At 37.4% G+C, this 23941-nt stretch overlaps 3 protein-coding genes across 3 annotated transcripts; 2 read left to right on the forward strand and 1 right to left on the reverse strand.

Annotated features, from left to right (window-relative positions):
• Positions 1–488: 488 nt before the first annotated feature.
• Positions 489–4413, reverse strand: LOC149019618 (Plant invertase/pectin methylesterase inhibitor superfamily). Its single transcript, XM_089153594.1, has 2 exons — positions 3162–4413; positions 489–1529 (listed from the first exon to the last, which is right to left on the reverse strand). Exons 1-2 carry the CDS (start codon positions 4174–4176, stop codon positions 835–837), a joined length of 1710 nt encoding a protein of 569 aa, XP_089009720.1. The 5' UTR covers positions 4177–4413; the 3' UTR covers positions 489–834.
• Positions 4414–13908: 9495 nt separating this feature from the next.
• LOC149019619 (pectinesterase-like) lies at positions 13909–16475 on the forward strand. Its single transcript, XM_089151068.1, has 2 exons — positions 13909–14942; positions 15580–16475. The coding sequence occupies exons 1-2, from the start codon at positions 13943–13945 to the stop codon at positions 16269–16271; spliced, it is 1692 nt and encodes a 563-aa protein (XP_089007194.1). The 5' UTR covers positions 13909–13942; the 3' UTR covers positions 16272–16475.
• Positions 16476–17311: 836 nt separating this feature from the next.
• On the forward strand, positions 17312–19168 carry LOC149019620 (putative pectinesterase/pectinesterase inhibitor 21). The gene is made up of 2 exons (XM_089151386.1): positions 17312–18356; positions 18477–19168. Exons 1-2 carry the CDS (start codon positions 17312–17314, stop codon positions 19166–19168), a joined length of 1737 nt encoding a protein of 578 aa, XP_089007512.1.
• The last annotated feature ends 4773 nt before the right edge of the window (positions 19169–23941 follow it).

Raw genomic sequence — 23941 nt, forward strand, 5'->3', positions numbered from 1 at the left:
TAGGTCAAGGTGGCCCTAGATTCAGAACCAAGGTTGAATGTTTGACCCAGTTTGATCCAAAGTTAGGTTGGATATTCAAAGTCAGAGTTCTACCTAAAGGTGAGACCGAGTGGGACCTTGCTTCAGTTCAATGGGATAAATGTGCTGAAGATGTTCAGCGAAATTTACAATTGCCAGATCGAGATCTTGGTTGAGATTTGATCTCTACTGTTTGTTTTCAACAGTTGAGATTTCTATCTCGACTACTTGTTTTCAACGGTTGAGATAAAAAATCTTGGTCGAGATCTCGATCTCATGGTCGTTATTTCAAGCTGAACAGTTCAGTGCATTTTTCCAACCAAGTGAGGATTGTGCCCTTTTTCTTTAATGGAATAAGTGGTATTGTGCTCTAGGAGTGAGGTTGGATCTGATTTGTTAATGAGAGTAGAAAGGAAAAGAAAAGAGAAAAGAAATTCTTTTGTTTCTTCAATTCTTAATTTATTAATTAGTTTTTTTTTGGGTAAGCTTAATTTATTAATTAGTGGTAGCTTGATATAGGCTTCTTATATATGGATACACGCTTCATACATGACTACATGAAGATTAACTAAAGAAAGCAATTATTAATATCTACAGTTGTAGATGTTTTAAGACAAATTTATCTTTATTACCAAGAACCATTCTTCCATTTCTTACATTGAATGGAAAGAATTACATTCACCATAATCCAAATCCATTGAAAGTCTGATACTGATAGAAGCTAACTAAACTGAGCTTAACAGAACAGCAAAACCATGCTAAAAAACCTTCTTAAATAATACTACATAATTATATGACTAATAGAGATGGTTGAACTTAAGTGACATTTAGGGTGTAAGGAATCTGTGTTTCTGATAGCCATTCATCCGCATCAATGAAGTTGGCAACAGAGAACTGATTAGCCTCTGTAGAGCTATTAATAACCCTGTAACCAGGCCATTTCACTCTGTTTGTGGTATTGGCACCAGCTCCTGTGTTCTTATACTCTCCATAGTAAAGGGTACTCAGTGCAAAATCACCAGACCACTCTAACCAACCAGCAGGGTCGATCAAATTTTCTATGTCGCAACGCATGAACACAGTTCTTGAATACTCTTTCCATGGTCGACCAAGGTAATTCTTGAAGGAGGATTGAACAGGGATGAGATCTGCTGCAGCAGCAACCTTGGAACTGATGATGGAAATGCCAGTGTTCTGGTTGGGATCTTCTCTTCCTTGAGCAGTGAAGAGATTCTTCTGGTTTTCATTTGGTTTTCGAGCATAGAGATTGCAATTCTGTAACACCACTGCTGCATTGCCAAAGATGAAATCAACAGTGCCATAAACGTCGCATTCTCTGTAGAACTGACGAAGAGAATGGACGTAGAGAGTGTCTTGGTAGGCCACAAAGCTGCAGCGATAGAAAGCTGATAGATCAGAACCACTTCTGAAGGCTACTGCTTGATGCTTGCTGGGTCCAGCCGAGTTCTCAAAGGTCATGTCTCGAGCAATGAAATTATTTCCCACCACAGCTGTAAACAATGTCAATAATAAATCATTCTGAAAGCTTAATTTTGGGGAAGACGACGAAAGGATATGAATTATAAACGACAAAGTTAGAAGCTAAAAATTCAAACTTGTGCAAAGGGTTTCACTGATGAGCACCGAAGGAAGATCAATGGAGTTGCAGACAGCTAATCAGTTACCCGTGGACTTTGCTTGGTCCTCATCAATGGAGGACCAGAATTTGGCTTTTCATGAATGGAATGGCATATAAGCATGGACCAGGGTATCCTATGCCATAGAGGTGGTACCCAGATCCAGATCCTCTTCTCTATCTTGTGGGTCCAACCATCATGTGAGTAACAAGTGGATTGATAAAATTATAAATGTCGGATGGAGAAAAATTACACTTTTTGAAAACAGACTGATTTCATTTCAGCCATTTCTAAATAGAGTCTTTCTATCCAACGGTTGAAATTTTATGATCCACCGATAGCCCATCTGACTGTTGGACGAACGAGACACGGGAGATGTAAATCCTCTAGATTTTATTTTTAAGATGATTCCCACACGGGAACCAAGTCAATGTCCTTATGGATAGATATTTCATTTATGATCTAATTGAATAAATCAACCATGATCACATTTCATGGATGAAGATACCAACTTCTAGTGAATACCCATCTTTGGGACCACTGAGAGTGAGATAAGAGTAAACCCAACTCTTTTTCCTTCTTACATTATTGGATAGGAAAAGACAGAAAATTTTTGAGAAAGATCTTCACAATTAGAATTGAGGTAAAGGAGGGATGATCTCCACAATCAGGAGAATGTTTTTTCATGTAATCTTATACATTCTCATCACATATTTAAGAGGAGAGTTTAACTGATAAACTTTATTCCTAAATATAAAATAAAGAGTGTGTGAGAAACATGATCTTTTCTGGGTCAAAAATAGAGAATTCAGACTCCTAATGGTGGAAAACCCACCATTTTGGTTGCCCATTTAATTCCTCGGACCCCAACAACGTTTTAAATACAAAATTTAGTCTAGAGGACCATGTCCATCATGGTGGTAAGATAAATAATGGGGGGGGGGCCGAACCCCCCCTTTTTTTTTTAATTCCTCACCCCACGTTTTATCAAAATTTTCTAGAATCATGGTGGTAAGTTTATAGCAAGATAAATAATGGTAGAACTGTGAACTTATTTTCCTATGCTTTTCCCCAAAAAATAAAACTTATTTCCTATGTCAGCATCTATAGGATAAAGCTTTCAACTCTCAAAGTAGGTTAACTTTTAACTTCCCCAGATTTTGGTCCAATTGCATGTTCTGTTCAGAGTTAATTGTCCTACTAAGAACAATAAAACACTGCTTCTATTGTATCAAAATCGATCAAACTACACCAACATGGTTATATCTGTCCAGGAGTCTGGGATTCCAAGGCCTTTGCACATGCCATCTGCTCCATTTCATCTGATGACTCTCAGACAAAGTAACAGAGACACTCACAGAAACCCAGAAGACAGAGCTCTTTAATCGATATCACTCTGACTGTCAGTGTTTTGATGTTGTCATTACTGATTAAACTCAACTAGAAAAGATTAAAACATGGATGAACGAGAAAAGAAGGGTAAGTAAGTAGAATTTGAAAACTCACCGACAGTTGCAGATCGAAATGTAGTCCAACCATCCACAACATTCCGGCTGGCTTTCACCACTGTTTTCCCAATTCCATCTCCAATGAACATCAACTTGGTCTTCTTCTTCTCCACCTCCACATTCTCAAAGTAAGCACCAGCTTTGATATAAATGACGAACCTCGTCGTCGATGAATTGGGAGCAGCAGCGACAGCTTCACCAATTGTCTTGAAATTCCCACTTCCATCTTTAGCCACCACCAGATCAACTTTCGTCCCATTGATCGATGTCTGCAACAACCTTCGATCTTTCCTCGAAACCCAACTCGGAAACCCATCCACCATTTTCCCGTAGCCTTCAGGGAATGCTTCTCTGTTACTTCTCCTGGCAGAGGAAGAGAGCTTGGGGATCTTCAATTTCTTGGACATCGCCAGGGAATTACTAACCAAATGGCTGATTTTGTATAATCTCTTCTCGATCTTCTTCCTCACCTTCCCGTTACTGTAAGCAAACCCATCAAGACAAGTGTACTGGTTCGTCATTGCTCCACTCAACAGGGTTAGCAAGTAATTGTAGCGTTTCAATGTTGGGGTTTTGGACAAATCAGAGAGTGCAGATTTAAGCTCTGAAACTGTTTGGCTGAAGAGCTCAAGACAGTCTTCGAGAGCCCTCTTCTCTAGTGGGTCCAGCATCTTGAATTCTTTCTTGCGAATGCCGCTGCAATTGGAAGCAGAAAGGTGGACTTCATTAACGGTTTGGTTAACAGTGGCAGAAATCATTTCGGGGATTGATTTAGTAGCGATGTCTGGAATGGTGGAAAGAGTTGAAACGCAGAGTTCTGGGTATAAGGTGCCTTCACAAGCTGGGTGATCAGCTACTTTGAGGTGACGATGGATGTTGTGCAATTTTGGGGTTTCATGAGCTGTTTTTGGGCTCTGCTTTAGCCAGTTTGGTGAGGAATGTAGGAAGAACACAAGACCCAGAAAGGGTAGGAGAAGGGAGAGTAGGATTCTTCTTCTTTGCTGAGTAAACATTGTAGATCTACAGAAGGAGAAAGAGGGAGAATAGCTAGGTTAGCTTGTTTGTTCTCGCCATAAGCTGCAAATTTATATTGAAGTGGATAAAGGGAGAGTGATTAACAAGGGATGGACGCGGAGATGTGTGACTTCATTATTGATGAGGTTCGGGTTTTCTGTCAGAAATACTTAGCATGCGTTTGGGAGCATGCTTTGGTAACGATTGAGACCAGTTAAATAAAAGTCCGTTCTTTGCTTAGAATTGACGTTTGATAAACTCGTCCTATACTTTCAATCGGGATCATGTTATTACATGAATTCATAGATTTGAAATCTCTAGATTTACAAATGACAGATTTATACTCATTTGTTTGTATGAATTTTTGGATTTATGAAATCCAAGAATTTACAATATAACTTGCTAGTCTTCCAACTCTATAAAGAGATTAGCTGGGAAAGACCAGCAGAGAGGATTATATAAAGTATTTGGATCCACTCAAAAGTGGGGACCACCGGAGATTGTCGACCGACACTGTGGGTATTGATTACTACTGTAAGGGGTTGATTATCAGCTTATTATTGCACTGTTAATGATGAGTGAAGAAGGCTTACTAAGAAATCTGAGCCCTAATTGGGCTCACCCACGTTTCTTTCCTTTTTTCGGAAAGTAATTCTGTAATGGGCTCACCAACATGGACAAAAGCATTAAACAACAACTCAGTTGCCAACCGCATGTCATTAAAACACCTGACCTAACATTCTACCATCCTATCAAAGCCATTGGGGACTTTGTTTGGGTATTTGCACATTTAATGCGAAGGGCCGTCAAGCCAAACACTATGGGCTGTCAGATCAGAATCTCAATCAAAATTCTGATCTCGACCATTGAAATTCAATGGTTGAGATTCAATTTCGATCGAAATTTCAGATCTGACGGTTTGAAATCTCGGCTTGACAGTAAATGCGCATGACCCAAGCAATTTCAAACGATTGGGAGCATTGCACATGGATGCTCCTATTCTAATAAGGACTCAACTGCCTTTATTGAATGCTTGAGGACGGGGTTTAGTGAATGTACTTCTAGTATGGTAGTGATAAAAAAACTCATGGGTTTGAATCTCCGTTCCTCTCATGGTACCATATGTTGGTGATTTGTCACTGTGGGACTGGACATGACACGACACAAGACCCTAACATGAGAATTGTCAAATGTCGGTAATATATTACTAACGGTCGAAAAATCAACCGATTTTTAAGTTATTTTTCATCTTTTTTTTTTTTTGTTATCAAACAATTTTTTCAACGACTTTTGGTCATTTATATGTGAAATTAGGGTGAAGGGTAAGGTTGATTGACCGAAATACATAAAGTAACGTAAGGTTGATTGAAAATTTTGAAATGCATAATTAGAAAATGAAACGCAATTATAATTGGAAACAGTAATTGAAATTATGCAAAGTTTGATTGAAATTATATTTAGAAACAAAGATGTAATGAAAATTATAAAATAAGGTTGATTAAATCTATAAATTTTTAATTAGAAATCAAATCATAAGGTACTATTTGTATCTTCTTCTATATAATTGCTATTTAAAAACAATAAATAAAGTTGACTGAAACCCTTGTAAATGTCATCGACATTCTGGGGTGTCAATGTTATCAACAGCCACCAACCCCGAAATGTGGCAACATTTCAAACCTTCATTCCTGCACACTTTTCCTTGTCCTGATAATGACCCCCACCCCCAAAAAAAAAGCACAAGACCTACATCTATTTTATCAGGCCAAGCAGGAGCCTTTACATGAGTCTTGTGTTGTTGGTAAAGAAGCTAGATGGTTCATGGAGGTTTTGTTTTGACTATAGGCAATGTTCAGACCATCAAAGATAAGTTTCCAATTCCAACAATAGAAGAGTTAATAGACGAGTTACATGGAGCTTGTTTATTTTCGAAGTTGGATTTGCAGGCAAGATATCACCATATTAAAATGCATGATGAGGACATTTATAACACAGCTTTTAGGACCCATCATGGTCACTTTGAGTGGTTAGTGATGCCTTTTGGGCTCATAAATGCTCCAGCCACATTTCAATGATTGATATATTTCATTAAACATAATTTGGGAAAGTTTATCTAGTGTTTTTTTAATGACATACTGATTTAAGCAAACCAAAGGATGAACATAAGGAGCATATTCGAATTACATTGAAGAGATTGCAGCAGCATCGGTTAGTTTTGAAGTTACAAAAATGTATATTTGGCCAACCTGAAGTCTAGTACTTACTAGTTGGGCCATATTATAGGAATTGATGGGGTCAAGGCAAGATCCTATTAAATTGAAAGCTATGGAAAAGTGGCATACACCTAAGACAATCGAGGAATTGCACTTCAACTGTAGTGCTGTGCATTAAATGCGCAACTCTGTGCTGCTTACGGTCAAGATCGAAATCTAGATTGTCTATTTCATTTTTCATTTATTTGAAAAACACGAGTAGACAGCAGGTGCTGCGAATTTATTTTGCAACATTCAAGTTTATTTCAAGGAATTGAGAGGTTCTTAGGCCTCATTGGTTACTATAGGAAGCTTATTAAGTACTATGGGAAGATAGGTCGTCCACTTACACTTACTGCGCGCAGAAAAATTAATTTTCAGCGGACTCAGAAGTCAGAAGGCTAAAGTTGTTCTTCTACACCTCAAACAAGCTATGGTTTCTACTCCGTTGTGGGCCGTGCCAGATTTTTCAATGCCATTTGTTGTGGAGTGTGATGCCTTGGGGGAGTGAATTGGAGCTGTGTTAATGCAATGAGGAAGACCTATCCCTTATTTTAGTGCTGCGTTGAACTGAAGGAACCTGTTTCTCTCTGCATATGAGAAGGAATTAATGGCTCTATTACTCGCAGTCAAGCAGTGGAGGCGGCCATATTTGCAAGGGACAAGAATCATTGTAAGAACTGATCATCACAGTTTGAAGTACTTGTGGGCATAAAGGATAACTATTGAAGCTCAGCAAAAGTGGTTGATCAAACTCATGGGTTATGATTTTATTATTGAATATAAGCATGGTCTTTTGGACAAGGCAGCAGATGCCTTACCTCTTAAAGGCCAGTGTTATGTATGTGGCCCGGATTCTAAATGATTGTAGGGGGTGGCAGGGGGCAGCAGTCTCCCACGGGGAATGGAGCGAGCAAAGTGAGTGATTATATGGACGTTGTTGATTATTTTTATGTATCTGATTTGCATGGAAATTCTTCATCTCACAATCCAGATTACCATGAGATATGGATGATATTGATTATGACTTGAATTTAGGGTTTTTGGTATAAATATGTAACTCTACTCTATTGTAATTAGATTTTTTTTTTTCGTGAATATTAGTAAATTGTTTGGCGGCTGTGGGTTTTCTTCTTCTTGTTGAGGGCTTCCCACGTGAAAAATCCTTTATGTTATGTGTTTTTCTTTTTTTGTTGTGTCATTGTTCTTTAGTTTCAATCCTAACATTCATGAGGGGGAGTTTGCAGGCATTTCAACTCTAGTGGCATCATGGTGGGTGGTGATACAAGAAGTGAACAAGGTTATCATGATCTGCAGCTAGCTACTATGTGGACTTCTACAACTTCTTGTTCCTTAATAGGTTATGGGTTTTGTGGAAGGGCTGCCTCTCTCTGTTGGGAAGTTCATCAGTTATCATGGTCATCGTGATCACTTGTCCAAGTATGCCCATTTCTTATATCCTCACTCCCATTCACTACTCTTAAGGTGGTTAAGTTGTTTTTTGATAATGTCCTCAATTTTTACATGGATTACGTGGCTGCGTTTGTTTGCTGGAATAAAGGTGTGGTGGGACAAAATGGGTGGGAAAATTCTTGAAAAGAGTGCAGATTTCTTACTTTTCCCTTAAATCCCAAAATGGTAGATTGTTTGGTTGCTTGGGATGAGAAAATGAGACACAAGTTTCCTTGAATCAAAGAAACTTGTCTGCTGATATGACAGCCCAACTTTCCCACCACAAGCCATTTTAAAACTCCACATATTTGATGGGACTTTGTGGGAAAAGTAAAAAGTGAGACCCACCACTATCACTTTTCCACAAAACCCTTTCCTTTCTTTTTCTTCTCCCTCACATCATCACATATGGGGACCCACATGTTTTTTTTTCCCACCCATTTTTTCCCACCCCACCTTTGCAAACAAACGCATGCAGCCTTATAAGTCTATAGTCCGTTTGACCAAGGAATTCATCATTCACTAGTACATTTTGGAAGGAATTGTTTCAGCTACTGTAGACAAGATTCAATTTTACTTCTTCTTCTTACCATCCTCAAACAGTCTAGTGGCACCACCTTACCAGACTCTTGACACATAAGTGAGTTAGATTCCTGGGCTCCAGGTTTTGGGTAAAAGAACAATGAAGGGACGTTCAAAGGAAGAAGCTTTGTGGGAGAGGATGTTCAAGCCTTACTTGCCACTTATACACAGTTTTATCCTTGAGGACAAGGGTTGGGTAATTGTTACAGTCATGACATGTGTTATTGAACAATAATAACTATTCTTAGAAGCCGTTAATCTTTGTTAATCCTCTGTTAGGAATTTGTTAGTGTTGAAAATTATTATAAGAAGAAGTCTTGTAACAAAGAAATCCTGTCAAATGCTCTGCGAGTCAAGATAGCTTCACGGGGAAGAATCGAGGAAGAATATCTTCAGATCCAAGTCTTTAACACAATGGAAAAAAAAGACAAAATCTTTCCATTAGGTATGTTAGTCCATCTTTATGCATCAATGTGCATCTTTTTTAAGAGTTCGACTTTAGTGCCGTATAATTATTTTTCACATCCTAACACAATGGAACAAAAAACAAAATCTTTCCATTAGGTATGCTACCCTATCTTTATGCACCAATGAAATAGACTTGCATCTTTTCTTGGAGTTTGACTTCAGCGTTGTGCATTAATTGCGTAGCATTGTGCTGTGAACGATCTTGATCGTCCATTTTCAATAAATGTGTTTTTCCCTTTTCTTGAGTTAGGAATTGTAAATATATTTTGAAAACATCAAAAACCATTTCCAGGTTTATTATAGAGCACATTTCTAGAGCATCCAACTTGGTTGCAGATGCTCTAGTCGGGTGGAGTTTGTCTTTTGCAAAGAATAGAGAAAAACAAACACCTAGGGTGTGTTTGGTAACCATCTTTTCTGAGAACAACGTTTTTTGCAAAAATCTTTTTCTAGTGTTTTTATCAAATAAAAGTGGTCTAAGCACAATTTTGATTGTTTGGGTTGAATGTCTTTCTTTGACATAATGTTGATGTGTCTTCTGTTTTTGAAAATGACGAAACAAGTTAAAGTTATTTTGCGAAAAGCCTTCTCAAATAAGAAAATTGGACTGGTTCATTCCCAAAAATGAAAAAACTATCCATTTAACCAAACACTTTTTGCTATTCTTCAACAATATAAAAAACTATTCCTTAACATGTTACCAAACGTGCCTTTACAATTCTCCATCTTTTGCTTGATTATTTAAGGTCTAGCCTCACCTCCTTTTAATTTCGCCAATTAAAATGAATATGGTTACTCTTTGTTGGATTTTGTTTTAAAATAATATAATATAATATATATAATATATAAGTTTAAAAAATGGTTAAAACCCTATCTCCCAAGATTTTTGTATTTTGGACTATAGTGGATGTGCGCCTTTAAGACTTTTATGGATGGAAAGATTCTCTATCCAAGGCATTTGCAATTCCACATATAAAACGTAATATAATTTACCAAATTTATTTAGTTTCACATCGGATGGAGCTAACAATAATACTGTTACACATATAGTAATTACTCACAAGTGGGATCCCGCCCAAGCCAAGCCAAGCTGAGCCGAACTGGAGTCCAAGCCTTCAGATCTTCTAAAGTGCTTTTGCTTATAATACACCTCAACTCACTTGTTCGAGTTTCTTTAGCAACATTTGGTAAGTGTTAAGTCATACGAATTTTTTTATTTATTTAGTATTTATTTTTTATATATATCTTCTCATTACATGCTATTGGTCTGCCTACTATAATTTAACATTCTAATATTCTTTCTTATGTGTGCACTATTGGGTTTTCCTAGAACATAAATATATCACCTCAAGCACTTCTCACAAATTTGTGTAACTCCTAATTTTGTAATTGATTGTTGCATTACTATGAACGTAACCTTGATACAAACCACATCAAGTGTTACCTGGTTTTCTATATGCCCTTTTTTTTTTAGTGTAAATTTGCTGACGACGAAAGAATGCTATCTTCTTTCATTGACAATCATATTAAATAAATAAATAAAATAAACTTTTCTTGAACAGAAAAAGCATGAAAGAGTGGCTTTTTCAACACTTAGTGGACCTAGAGGAAATTAGTTTGGAAACCCAAATCGAAGGGCATTGATCTTGTCGAGAAATAATATATGCAATTTAAGTTATCAAAGAGTGATATTCATTGTAATCATTGAGGGCTCGAATCCTATCAAGTTAATTAAGGAATGAATGAATATAATGATTATGAATCCCAAGGGGAGGCACAATTGGTAAAAGACCGATACATCAACGTAGGAAGTTAGAGAGAGACTTTAATATAATTAAAGATCAAATTAACCCACGATCTCTTTATTGAAAAATATGAATCTTACCACCCTCCAACCTACATTGACAAGATAATTTTTTGCCCAAAGGAGGTGTTAGACTGTAGAAAGTAGAGAATCCAATTCATAATTTCTTGCAATTATATTGAACATTAAACATCTTTGTAGCTTGAAGTACCCTGTCTAACCATTATATGTGATGTGTCCCAATCTGACAAGACTTCACTGTCATGATTCACATGCTAAATCTCAGTGATGTTGTCCATTCATTGAGAATAATGCATGCTTTGAAGGGAATCAAGGAACTTGTCATTGTTCCCTAAGAGGTTAACACAAATATCTCTTACTGAAAATGTTCTATATTCGACTCTCGTTGATGGGATATGTAATATTTTCATTTTCTATATATAAGAGCAATTTAGTTGTCAATTGAAACATCTAGTCCAATGTTCCACCCTGCTATCTTAAATGATTTGGAGCATTGCACATGGTTATTTGTATTTTGATAAAGACTTAAAGCTGTTTTTATTGAATGCTTTAGTATGAGACCTACGTACATACCCTGGACCAAGTCTGAATCACCTCTTTGTCGGGAAAGCACAGTCATTTTGATCAAATCAAGAAGATGGGGCCATGATGGTTAGAGTCAATGGGTTTGGATCATGGTGAACTTGGCTCGGCTCATTAGTAATGGGTGTCTAATGGGTCAAGTAACCCAAAAGGCTGGGCCAAAAGTTCTTGCATTGGGTCATCATTGAGATGAACCATGCTTATTTCATTAATTTGATTGTTTTATATCTTCTAGTAGATTGTGTTTGAGTTTGACCAAAGATGTTAAACTACATGTGCCAAGCTTCGGTGAAGGATGATAGTCTTGCGAAGATAGGGCATACCTAGGAAGACCATCCTTAATTTGCTTTGAAGTGTAAAATTATATCGGTTAGTGAAAAGCATTGGGGATTCGAAATCCCAAAGATCTTCAAGTATTCATTGTTTTTTTTGCATTGATTAATAGACTGTAATTTAAATTTAATTTTATTGAATTCAATCTTAGTAACTTAGCCTTTTAGTTCCCTATAGTTCGACCCCGTACTTTCTTTTTGCTAGATTAGTAGATGATTTTATTTTTGATTGGTTAGCGATACGGTCAAATATATTCCATTAATTGGTAAAATCACTATATTATGAGATTTAAAATCAAGTAAAAATTTTGTTTACCAAACCATATAGTAATTTAATTGCCTGAACCGAATTCAAATCATATTTGGGACCAATTTAGAACTAAACTGGTTTAGATTTGGATTCAATTCTAAAACTGACTTGATTCTTTGATGGAATTTAGATTATATATATACTATCATCCTTACTTAACTTGGATTTTGTCCTCATTTGAAACCTTATTCAATTCCCACCATCTTCAATGTGAATGTCTCTGACCTCAAAACATTTATAAAACCAGGGAAAGAGTGACGACAAAAGATTCTTCCCATTTGCTACGTCAGTGTACACTCAACTATGCATAAACCTAACTTGACCAAATTTATTATTTTATTTATAAGTAAATAAGATCAGCAGAACAATTCCAGCCATACAAATTCCAATTTCTTACTATTTAATTTATTCTCTGTGCCTGAGTGTCATTGTTTCTGTTCTTCCTTGTCCACATCCATTGTTATGATCTGAGAAAAGTTTTGATTTTAGAGGAAGCAAGTCAATAGACTCAATAGCATTAGACAATAGAGCTCATAACCGAAAGTTATGAGCACACAGATAAGTTAGCAGAAGCCAAACCTATTAACTAGCTTTACTACTTGTCATTATTCTCTAGTGGATGGCCATGAGTGCCTTAGTGAAGATTACTTAATTCTATTTCTTGGAACTATTCTCAGTTGTTTAATTTCTCTCTAGTGCCACCCACCATTTTTTCTCTATTGATTTGAAGCATTTTAGGGTCTAACCACATGGCTGGAATTCCTTAAAACAAACTAAGAACAACAGGAGTCAAAGGTGAATTTCAAGCAAAGAATATCCTGAAGAGTTATTGATCTGATTGATCAAGACAATCAGACTCAACAATCAGATTTTAATCTAAATTTTTGCTCCTTGCAAGAGGGCTTAATAGTTTAAGTTTCTTACACCAAAATGAAACACCAAGAGTACCACTAGAATAAACTGATAGTGCATTACCTGGATCATTTCTTATAATCACTTCCAAACCTCCCCATTTGTGTTCACTATCAAATTCCATGGGTTCTTGTTAGTAAAGTTATACTAAAAGAAAAAAATTCTATATAACTTTTCTCTCATTTGTGATCTCCACGTTTAAAGTAGATAAGTTTAATTACAACTTGACTCATATTCTTCATTGAATGATAATTTATGCATGATAGATGATTGGATGATCGGATGAGAAGAACTGCAGATTGATTGAGGTCCACGTATTCTAGGACTTAAAAATTTGAGAACTCAATCCAAGTTGAACCTTTTCTCTAAATAGGAATCTTAGGTTTTTTCCAACGAGGATGGAGTAGGCAAGGATTGGTTACATGCCAAACAGTTGCTAGCTCAACTAAGATAGGAATTAGCCAAAAAGTTAGAATTCCTTATAACAAGCTGAAAACAGGTGAACTTCAGGCAAAAAATATCCAACAGTTTCAACATCCATGAAAGGTCTTGAAGAGCTAGCCATTGATCTGATTGATTAAGTCAAAACAATCAGACTCAGAAACCCTAAGTTTTCAACACCAAAATAGAAAAACCAAGAATACCACTGGAATAAATTGAAACTAGGTTTACCTCAGATGATCTCTGCTGCTCACTCCCAAACCTCCCCATTAGTGTTCACTATAAAATTCCACGTGTTCTTGTCAGTAAAGTTATACCTAGAAAAATAAAATTAAAGGTTCCATATAACTTTTCTTTCATTTATATGGTCTCCACGTTTGAAGTAGATAAGTTTAATTACAACTTGGCAACTAGTGTTCATTAAATGATAATTTATGATAGATGACAGGATTTTTGAAGTAGATAAGTTTAATTACAAGTTGGCAACTAGTCTTCATTGAATGATAATTTTAAAGTTGAGAACGCAATCCAAGTTGAACGTTCTCTATAAATACAAATCTTAGGTTCTGCAGTTGGACAGCAAATTAACCCCACTTGGACTGAAAAACCATGGCAGTTTCTAGGCCAATCTCTTCTCTCAGTTCTTCCCCTTTGCGAATCATTTTCCTTGTCATCTTCCTTTTCTACTTTCGGCCATCTCTAGCCACTTCAGCAGCTGTTCAATCTAACTCTCTCTGCAAGTCCAGCCCTCATCCTTCCTTCTGCGAATCTTTTCTCCAAGAGACTCAATCGGGTAGCATCTATGACTTTGGCAAGATCTCAGTTCGTCGATCTCTATCAGCAGCAACTAAGTTTCTCGGTTTGGTGAATAGGTATCTTGGGCACAAGTCCTCCTTATCCTTAGCTGCCATTAGAGCACTTGAAGATTGTAAGCTCTTAGCAGAGCTCAACATTGATTACTTGTCAAGCTCAGCTAAAATCGTCAACACTTCAACAACAACAACTCTCCCTACCTCAGAAACGGGGGATGTTCATGCCTTGCTTAGTGCCATACTCACCAACCAGCAAACTTGCTTAGATGGCCTTCAAGCTACTGCCTCAGCTTGGAATGTGAAGAATGGTCTCTTCACCCCTCTCAGAAATGGAACCAAGCTTTACAGTCTTTCTCTGGCAATCTTCACCCGAGGGTGGGTTCATCGAACAAAGAAGAAACCCATTCACAAGACAAACAGCAGAAAGCTCATATTCTCTAACATGAGAATGTCAAGGAGAAACCAGGAGATCTATGAGAATGTGAATGGAAGAAGACTACTTCTCCAGACAAACACGAATGATGCAGTGGTTGTGAGAGACACTGTGGTGGTGAACAAAAATGGAAATGGAAATTTTACAACCATTAATGCCGCAATTGCTGCAGCTCCAAATAATACTAACATCACTGATGGTTACTTTCTCATCTACGTGGTGACTGGAGTTTATGAAGAGTATGTTTCCATTGACAAAAACAAGATGAACATTATGATGATTGGAGATGGCATCAACAAGACCATTATCACTGGCAATAGAAGTGTTGCTGATGGCTGGACAACTTTCAACTGTGCAACCTTTGGTGAGTTTAAATAGACAACTAATCTGTTATATGAGCTCATTTTGGTGTATAGGCATTAGATTGGCCAACCTAATTGAGATACGTTAATGGGCTTGATTACTAATTCCACCAGCTTTAAAGCTTCTGGCATTTGAGTCAAAGTACCAAACATAAACATCTAACTAAAATGTAGTTGCTTGGTTCTAAGTATAACACTAATTTTTTTGTATTTAATGAGGCCCAATTTGGTGTATGGGCTCTAGATTAGACCAGTCTATTAGATTTCGGATCTGCGAAAGTGCTCCCCGACGGCTTTTCCACCCAAAAATACAGGGGCCCCAGGGGTGGGTGATTGGAGTGTTTTTTTTTTAATTTTTTTAATATTTTTTAATTTTTAAAATTTTTATTTTTATAATATTTTCAACTGTGGGGTCCACCGATTTTGTGGTGGTAAAACTGTCGGGGAAGAGCACTGCTCTCGACGGGGTGATGATCCGGATTCAGTCTAATATAGGTTAGATTAAAGAGCTTAACATAGCTTGTTCCATTAGCTGTGGAGCTTTTGACATGTTGGTCAGATACCTAATATAATCATCTAAACTAAAATGTATTGCATTTGTGTGGGTTCATGAAATTTTGCTTGGATTGTATGTGACAGCCGTGGTTGGGCAAGGATTCGTCGGAGTGAATATGACTATCCGCAACACCGCTGGAGCAGTCAAGTCCCAAGCGGTGGCACTTCGAAATGGTGCCGACTTGTCGACGTTCTACCTTTGCAGCTTCGAAGCCTACCAAGATACGTTATACACGCATTCCCTCAGGCAATTCTACCGAGAATGCAACATATACGGCACAGTTGATTTCATATTTGGTAATGCAGCAGTGGTCTTCCAGAAATGTAATCTATATGCAAGGCAACCAATTAAAGGCCAATCTGATGTCTTTACAGCCCAAGGAAGAACAGATCCGAACCAGAACACTGGCTTCTCGATACAAGGCAGCAACATTTTAGCTGCAACAGATTTGATTTCTAGTAATTTTAGTACCAAATCTTACTTGGGAAGACCATGGAAAGAGTATTCAAGGACTGTTTATATGCAATCATTCATGGACAGCTTCATAGATCCTGCTGGTTGGTTACAATGGAATGGTTCCTTTGCATTGAGTACATTATATTATGCTGAGTTCAGTAAAACGGGGCAAGGATTTGATACTAGCAGTAGGGTTACATGGCCCGGATACCATGTGATTAATGCTACAGATGCAGCTAATTTCACTGTCTCTAACTTCATATTGGGGGATTATTGGTTACCCTCAACTGGGGTACCTTACACAGGTGGTTTACTGTAGAGATTACAGATTTTGAGTTTTTTTTTTTTTCTTTCCTTCTTTTCCCTCGCAACATGAAGGAATGGAAAGAAATTATAAAATTTGAATTACGAAAACATCAGTGTTCTTGAACAGCTGTAGTAGGATACACTAGCATTAACTGTATCTTATATGATATTATCATATGATAAACTTCCTCTTTCAAGTGATAATTATTTTGTGTTGGTGTAAAATCTTGCAGTGCGGTGAACCACTTGACTCCAACACTGAAAACAACTCTATTCGGTTTGGATTGTAATAGTTTTCAATCAGATTAGCTCCATTGAGATCCAATCAGCTCCAACATTGCAATCACTAAGAAGGATTGTTAGATACGGTGCTGATTGTTGCGTTGGCGATCCGTGACAGTCAGTTAGCTTATTCTCATCTAACAGTTTAGATTCATTATCCGGTTTGACCGTCTGATTTCACTGGCCAACATTGACCTGTTGATTTTCTGGTTTGAACCGGTACTAAGTATTTTCCCCATAACACTTTGTACAATAAAATGATATATATAATGACTTACTTTTGAGATGTCTTGCATATTATTGAATTTTGAATCTACCATAATGGGTTTTTCCTATTGACCATTAGATACTCTATTGCTACGTATCACAATCCTAATGATTAATTGCTAACGGTTAGAATACTAATTGTGGAGAATGTGATCCATGTAAATCGCATTTTGCTTAACCCTTCCCCCACAAAATAAGGAGAGAAGGTTTGAGAATACCACACACCTTAGGGTGAGTTGGCGAGTTCGTTGAAGGTTTTCATGGATGTCCTTGAGGGACCAACCGAATTCTGTCTGCTTTGCCATCTTTGGCTTTTTAGGCTTAAAATAGGAATAATTGCTTCACTATATAAAGGGCTTCTGTGCAACTATTCAAAATCAGAGCTAAGGGAGCATAAGCATTTCTAGCTATTTCTGCTCCCTTGACTCTGAGAGATATCAGCCCTCTTCGAATAACTGCAACAAAAACCAAAAATAGAATAGCAGAATAAGCAAGCTGAGATCAATGGCTGGAGGAAACGATGGAGGTAAGAAGAAGAAAGTCACGATAATTGCCGTGTCTTCTTTGGTTCTGGTGGCCATGGTGGTCGGTGTTGCCGTCGGGGTCAGCAACCATAGAAAGCCTGCAACGACCGAAAACTCTACTACCCCTGAGGTAAGCGGCAACATGAAGGCAATCAAGGCCATATGTCAGCCTACTGAGTTCAAGGAGACTTGCGAGAACAGCTTATCGTCGGCGGGTGGTAACACTACCGACCCAAAGGAGCTTGTTAAGGTTGCATTCAATGTGGCCATTAAGAACGTCAAAGAGGTCCTTGGAAAATCAGAGGTGCTCCATGATCTTGAGAAGGACAAATTTGCAGCTCAAGCTCTTGAGAACTGCAAGGAATTGATGGACTACGCCATTGATGACCTACAACGCTCTTTTGAAGAGTTGGGTGAGTTCGATGTAAGCAAATTGGACGATTACGTCGCCAACCTCAAGGTTTGGCTCAGCGCTGGTATCACCTATGAGGAAACATGCCTCGACGGCTTCGCGAACAGCACTGCTGAGTCCGCGGAGAAAATGAAGAAAGCAATGAAAACCTCAAGTGAACTCACCCGCAATGGGCTCGCCATTGTCAGCGAAATCTCATCGTTGCTCACCTCCTTACAAATCCCACTCGGCCGCCGTCTCCTCTCCGACAACAAACCAGAAACCCCTCAGCTCACAGAAGACGGATTCCCAGTTTGGGCTTCTGCCAACAAACGTAGACTTCTTACAACCCCCACTCCTAAGCTCAAAGCCAACGTGATTGTGGCTCAGGATGGCAGCGGCAAGTACAAGACAATCAACGAGGCTCTCAAGGATATCCCCATCAAATCCAAGAAGGATACAGTCAACACCACCTTCATTATCCACGTCAAGGCCGGAGTCTACAAGGAGAACGTCATATTTACCAAAAAAATGACCCATGTCATGTTGGTAGGAGATGGACCTACTAAGACAAAGATCACCGGAAGCAAGAACTTCGCCGATGGCACTCCCACTTTCCAGACTGCCACAGTTGGTAAGTACTACTAGTCTACTAGCACTGTTTTGTCGCCACAGCCACACCCCCCAATATGTAGTGAGCATATATGCATGCAATTTTATTAATCTTTTTTCTTTTTTTATGGAATACGTACAGCTGCAATAGGACCTGGTTTCATGGCCAAGGACATTGGATTCGAGAACTCAGCCGGAGCTGCAAAGCATCAAGCAGTGGCACTGAGAGTACAGTCTGATATGTCAATCTTCCAGAACTGCCAAATGGATGGCTACCAAGACACTCTTTACACCCAAACCAACCGCCAATTCTACACCGGATGCACCGTCTCAGGAACCATCGATTTCATCTTCGGAAATGGAGTTGTTGTTTTCCAAAACTGTAAGATGGTGGTAAGGAAGCCAATGGATAACCAACAGAACATCGTGACAGCTCAAGGAAGGATGGACGTGCATCAACCCACAGGAATCGTCCTTCAAGATTGCACAATCACTGCTGATCCCTTGTTGGTGCCCCACATCAAGAAGAACCCATCTTTCCTTGGTCGCCCATGGAAGGAGTTCTCAAGAACCATTATCATGACCACCGACATTGGCAATGTGATCCAACCAGAAGGTTGGCTACCATGGAATGGAGAGTTCGCACTCAAGACTTTATACTATGCTGAGTTCAGAAACAAAGGTCCCGGTGCCAGTCTTGCAAAGAGAGTCAAATGGGCTGGAATCAAGACTCCATTAACCGCTGAACAAGCTCTAGGGTATACTCCCGGTAAATTCCTTCAAGCTGATCACTGGATCAAACCCGCTGGAGTGCCCTACAAATCTGGCCTGTAGGCGTTTTAGCTTGAGGTTGAAGCATTATGTGTAATGGATTTGATCGATGATATTTTCTCAATGAATGTGCACCATGTTGCAAATTGAAAATCCACAACCATTGATTGATTACCATTCTATTTCTCGCTAAATCGTTCTAATGAACCCGGAATATTGATTGAATCAAACCGGGTTATCCACAGAAAAACTACACCCTCGACTCACTAAAAAAAACTAAAATCTTCTATACCAACCACCCTTAGAGTCGATGAAGACTCCGGCGAACGAATCCTCAAGGGCTCTCTGCATCTTCTTCTATACTCTTATTAATTGATCAAAGAGCTTTGAGTTTGCATCACAAATGCATCTACGTGGCCGAATTATGAAGAAAAACAATTAAGACTACTGTGTCTTTATATATCCAACCCAATTCCAACTCCAATTAGAGTACCAAGTAATGAATTTGGCGAATTAGATTAAAAATAAAGAAATTCAAAAATTAAGTTTGAAATTTTGTCTAAACAATGGAAAGAATCCAAAATTGGAAAAATAAAATTAAAATATCAAAATTCGAATAAAAGCAAAATTTTTGGAAAATGAATGAAAAAACCAAATCTGGAAAATAAATTAAATAAAAAAGAAATAGGAAGAATATAATATAAACTACAAAATATCAAAATTGAAAAGTTACTTAATAAACTAAAATTAGAAACATAAGGTAAAACCCTAAGCATAAATTAAAAATAGTGAAATTTGAGAATTACATGAAAATAGAAAAATTGAAGACTAACTTTAAAACACAATTTGATCGAATGGAATTAAAGATCACAATTGGATAAATAAACTTAAACTACTGAAATTGAAATTAAAAAAAAAAAAATCAGATATTGGAAAATGACATATAGATCACCTGGTTTTGCAATCAATTACAAACACTCTTGAAAAAAAATAAAAAAAGTAAATTACAAATGCATCCATACTGTTAAGCATTAAATGTTAAATGATAATGTCATCAATAAATAAATATTCAAAATGTCAATTTTGCCCTTCTATTCTATTCTCTCCTCTCTCTCTCCATTGTTGTTCTTTATCCTTCTCTTTCCTTGGCTTCGGCAACATTGGCAAAGATCTTCTAATGCTTCCAAGTAGATATTAACTTGTAACCAACCAGAGATCTTCTGACGCTTTTAATGATTACAAGAGAGTATCTATTAGTCCTTGCTTTGTTGAAAGCGAAGCCGGGCCAATTTCTCGTACTTGCTCAGTGTGCCCCCCGGCATGTCGAGTGCCCCGCCCGGTTCACTGGGTTGTTCGCCTACCAAGCACTTGCCCTCAACTCCTACCACCCGCCAAGCGGGCTCAACATTCGTTATCCTTATTGTTCTCTCTACTGGGGCCCCCTCCCATTGCTCTAGCCATAAGCTATGGCAGCTCCAGCTCACAACCACAAGGGCCAACCATGCGAGGCCAGAGTGGGCACAATGGTCAACCCCCATTCGAACTACGTTAGGGGGTCTTTTGCTTTTAGGTATATTTTGGCTTGTCTTAGGGCTCAAGTTGTAGGATTTTGATTTTGGATTTGATATTTAGAGCTTGGGATGCATGATTGATTGTTGGATTTGGAATCAAGTTTATGATACTATGATTTATAGTGTTTTAGTTGTAGGATTTTGGGTTTGGTTTTTGGAGCTTCAAATGCATGATTGGGTTGCATTGATGTTGGGAATGTAAACCATTCATTTAGTGCTTAGGTTGTAGGATTTGGGATCGAGTTTATGATACTATGATTTATAGTGCTTTAGTTATAGTGTTGGATTTGATTTTATGATTTAAGGTATTGAGGTCTATTTTATTGGTGCAAGGGTATAAGATTTATCAGGCTATAGGGTATGGTATTTAGGGTTTAGGGGTTTAGGTATGGTATTTAGGGTTTAGGGGTTTAGGTTTGGGGTTCACAGATAGTGTTTAGGTTTAAGTTTAAGTTTAGGGTTAAGGGTAAATGAATTTGAAGCATATTTTGTTGGCTTATGGTGTTAAGGGTGTAGAGTTGGGGAATTTAGGGTTGACATTTATGGTATATGGTTTAGAATCATGGGGTCATGTGTTCTAGAAATTATAGTTTAAGAATTCAGATAAGGGATCTAAGGTTTAGTGCTCTAGATTTTTAGGAACCGTAGTTTAGCATTTAGTATATTTTAAGGTTGGTATGAACCTAATGGTTTAGTATCATTAATGTTTAAGGATTTATGGTCTGGCTGTCTAGGACTTTAGGTTTCCTAGGGTTTTATTTTTCAATAAACGATTAGGGGTTCAGATTTATGGTTTTTTGCTTTAGTCAGTTATATTGTTTTAAGTGGTGAATTGGATAACGAGATTTTGAATCAAGGATTTAGGTTTTCGATTGAAAGTTTTTGATGCACTATGCAGTACTCTATTTTGCAGCCTAGGATTTTAGAATTATGGTTTATGTTTCTAGCTTTAGGCTTTGACTATGGGAGGTTTGGTAATTTAGGGTCTTGATTTGGGTTTGTTCATAGGTTCTTGGGGTTCAAGTTTAGGATTTGAGTTTAAGATTTATATTGGGATTTAAATTAGGAGATTTAGGGATTCATAATTGGGTTGGGTGAGTTGGGCTTGGCTTCAAACATACTTGGATTTAGCATTTAGGAAAAGGTTTGGAATTTCATTTTGAGGTTGCGATTTCAATTTATGCGTTTAGAGTTGGGAATTTGCTTTGTTTGAAATTTGATTGATGGTTGGTTGGTTGGGTGAGGTGTTTCGGTTGCTCGATTTACTCACGTTTGGGTTTGGGTTAATTTGGTTTGGTTAGGGGAACTATAATGGCTCTAGATTCTAAAGCTGAGAAGAGGGTTCTGTTTAAACATCGGATATTGCGTACTAGTGTGTCGGCTTAGTGGCAGTAGGGTAATAGGGTTAAGGATTTTAGTGTCTTTGTATTTAGGCATTAAGGTATGGGTTTAACATTTGGAAGTTAGTGTTAGGTTTTTATTGACACTATACAGGCAAAGGGAGTTCTGATCTAGAGTGCACTGATCTAGAATAATGAATGAAGTTTAAGGTTAGGAATTTCAGTTTTGAGTTTGAATTCAAGTTTCAAGGCTTGTGATATTTACTTCATCGCATGAAGATTTATGCAAAAATGTTGGGATTTTCTGTTCAGGTTTCCCTAAAGTTTGGTTCTAGGGCTGATAACCAAACGAGAGACTAAGGCATTGGGTTTAAGACTTAGGTTATACTGTTATAGGTATAAAAGTTTGGTTAGGCCAAAGGATATAGAGTTTAGGTATTAATTTTAATTTTATGTTTGATGCTAAGATTATAGTTTTAGAGAAGAAATTTTTGGCTCTTAGATTAAACTATAGAAGATTTAAGATTCGCGTCTTGTATGGTGTTACAAGTTGTAAGTATTAAAGGGCTTAGGATGGACTAAAAATCAATATCTTGGATTTGAATTCAATGAATGTAATCAGGTGGATAGTTGAGTGATTTTGTTTGAATTTTGTATGGGCAATGCACCAATCTTGGGATTAAGATTCATGATTCAGGACTTGACATAGATTTAAGGTCTAGGATTTTGCATTTAGGTTTCACGGTTTTGGTTACAGGTTTTGGATTTAGATTTTAACTATTAAGATTGGGGGTTAAAAATCATATTAATGTATTTAGTTTTTGAATTTTACATTTACGATTCAAGGTTCGAGATTTTGGTTAATAAGATTTATTGAAATTTAAAATTTTGTAGTGTTTTTGGTAGCAAAGTAGATGTTAGGGCAATTTCGAAATGAAGTTTCTGACGGTGAAGGAGTATTTTGAAATGAAGTTTCTGCGGTGGTTTTCAATTTCAATATTTTTTTAGATGTTAAAACCAACTTTGAGGCTGAATTGAAAACTTTCATTCATAAATTACGTTGGGCAAGGCATTTGCAAATTACAAAGCTTTGGGTATAAATGATTCAAAAGCTGTGGTGACTTTAATACAGCAGAAGAAAATACCTTGGTATATCTTTCATATGTGAAGAGAGTTATAAGAATATTTGCTTAACTATAGATTGGAAGATTTCACATTGCTATCGTGAAACTAATACAATGGCAGATTTTTTGGCAAATTCGCAGCGCTAGGACAAGAACTTCTGATATTAACATTCCTTGGTCAGCTTCAATCCTTAATGAACTTGATATGGATGTCTCTAGATGTCCTAGATTTCGTTTTATGAGTTAGTGGTTTTCTAATCTGAATAGGAACCAGTGAGGAAGGGTGTATTGGAGGCAACAGTTGTAGCGGGTAAGGGAGGTTGGTTCCTCATAAGATATTAATTGATATATTTTTAATATTTCTTCTTCGCTTAACATAATGATCATTTTAGCGGAAAAAAGAGTAGATGTTAGGGCAAAGTTTTCCACTTTTGCTTAGGTTTTCAGATCTTCAGGATTAATTAGACTTAAGAATTTGGTTCATTATATTTAGACTTAATTTTTTTTATTGTGTTGGGTTTGAGATTACGGCATTTTTAAGCTCTGTGTCCCAGCTTAGTTAGAGGTATTAGGAATTAAATTTGTTCTTTAAGATTTGAGATGCTGGTTTTGGGGTTTCGAGGTAAAATTTCTAGTCTCTGTTGAAGTTCTAGGATATGAAATTCAGAAGAGGGACTGATTTAAGCTTTAGAAATTTTAAATTAGTGTTTAGTCTATGTTAAAGATCTTATAGTTCATAGACTTAGATCCTGGAGGTTCAAGTGCAAGGCTTAATCATTTAATCATTTATGCTATCAGTTT

Source organism: Hakea prostrata, chromosome 4, assembly GCF_041222555.1.
Source record: "Hakea prostrata isolate BN-2017 chromosome 4, UWA_Hpros_2, whole genome shotgun sequence".
In the NCBI taxonomy this organism is placed as follows: Eukaryota; Viridiplantae; Streptophyta; class Magnoliopsida; order Proteales; family Proteaceae; genus Hakea; species Hakea prostrata.

Excerpts from the sequence above, each read along its gene's own strand:
- LOC149019619 (XM_089151068.1), top strand. The coding sequence starts at position 13,943 with ATGGCAGTTTCTAGGCCAATCTCTTCTCTCAGTTCTTCCCCTTTGCGA. Across the intron at positions 14,943-15,579 it reads TTTCAACTGTGCAACCTTTG|CCGTGGTTGGGCAAGGATTC; the intron begins GTGAGTTTAAAT and ends TGTATGTGACAG.
- LOC149019620 (XM_089151386.1), top strand. The coding sequence starts at position 17,312 with ATGGCTGGAGGAAACGATGGAGGTAAGAAGAAGAAAGTCACGATAATT. Across the intron at positions 18,357-18,476 it reads TTTCCAGACTGCCACAGTTG|CTGCAATAGGACCTGGTTTC; the intron begins GTAAGTACTACT and ends GAATACGTACAG.
- LOC149019618 (XM_089153594.1), bottom strand. The coding sequence starts at position 4,176 with ATGTTTACTCAGCAAAGAAGAAGAATCCTACTCTCCCTTCTCCTACCC. Across the intron at positions 1,530-3,161 it reads ATTTCGATCTGCAACTGTCG|CTGTGGTGGGAAATAATTTC; the intron begins GTGAGTTTTCAA and ends CATTGTTTACAG.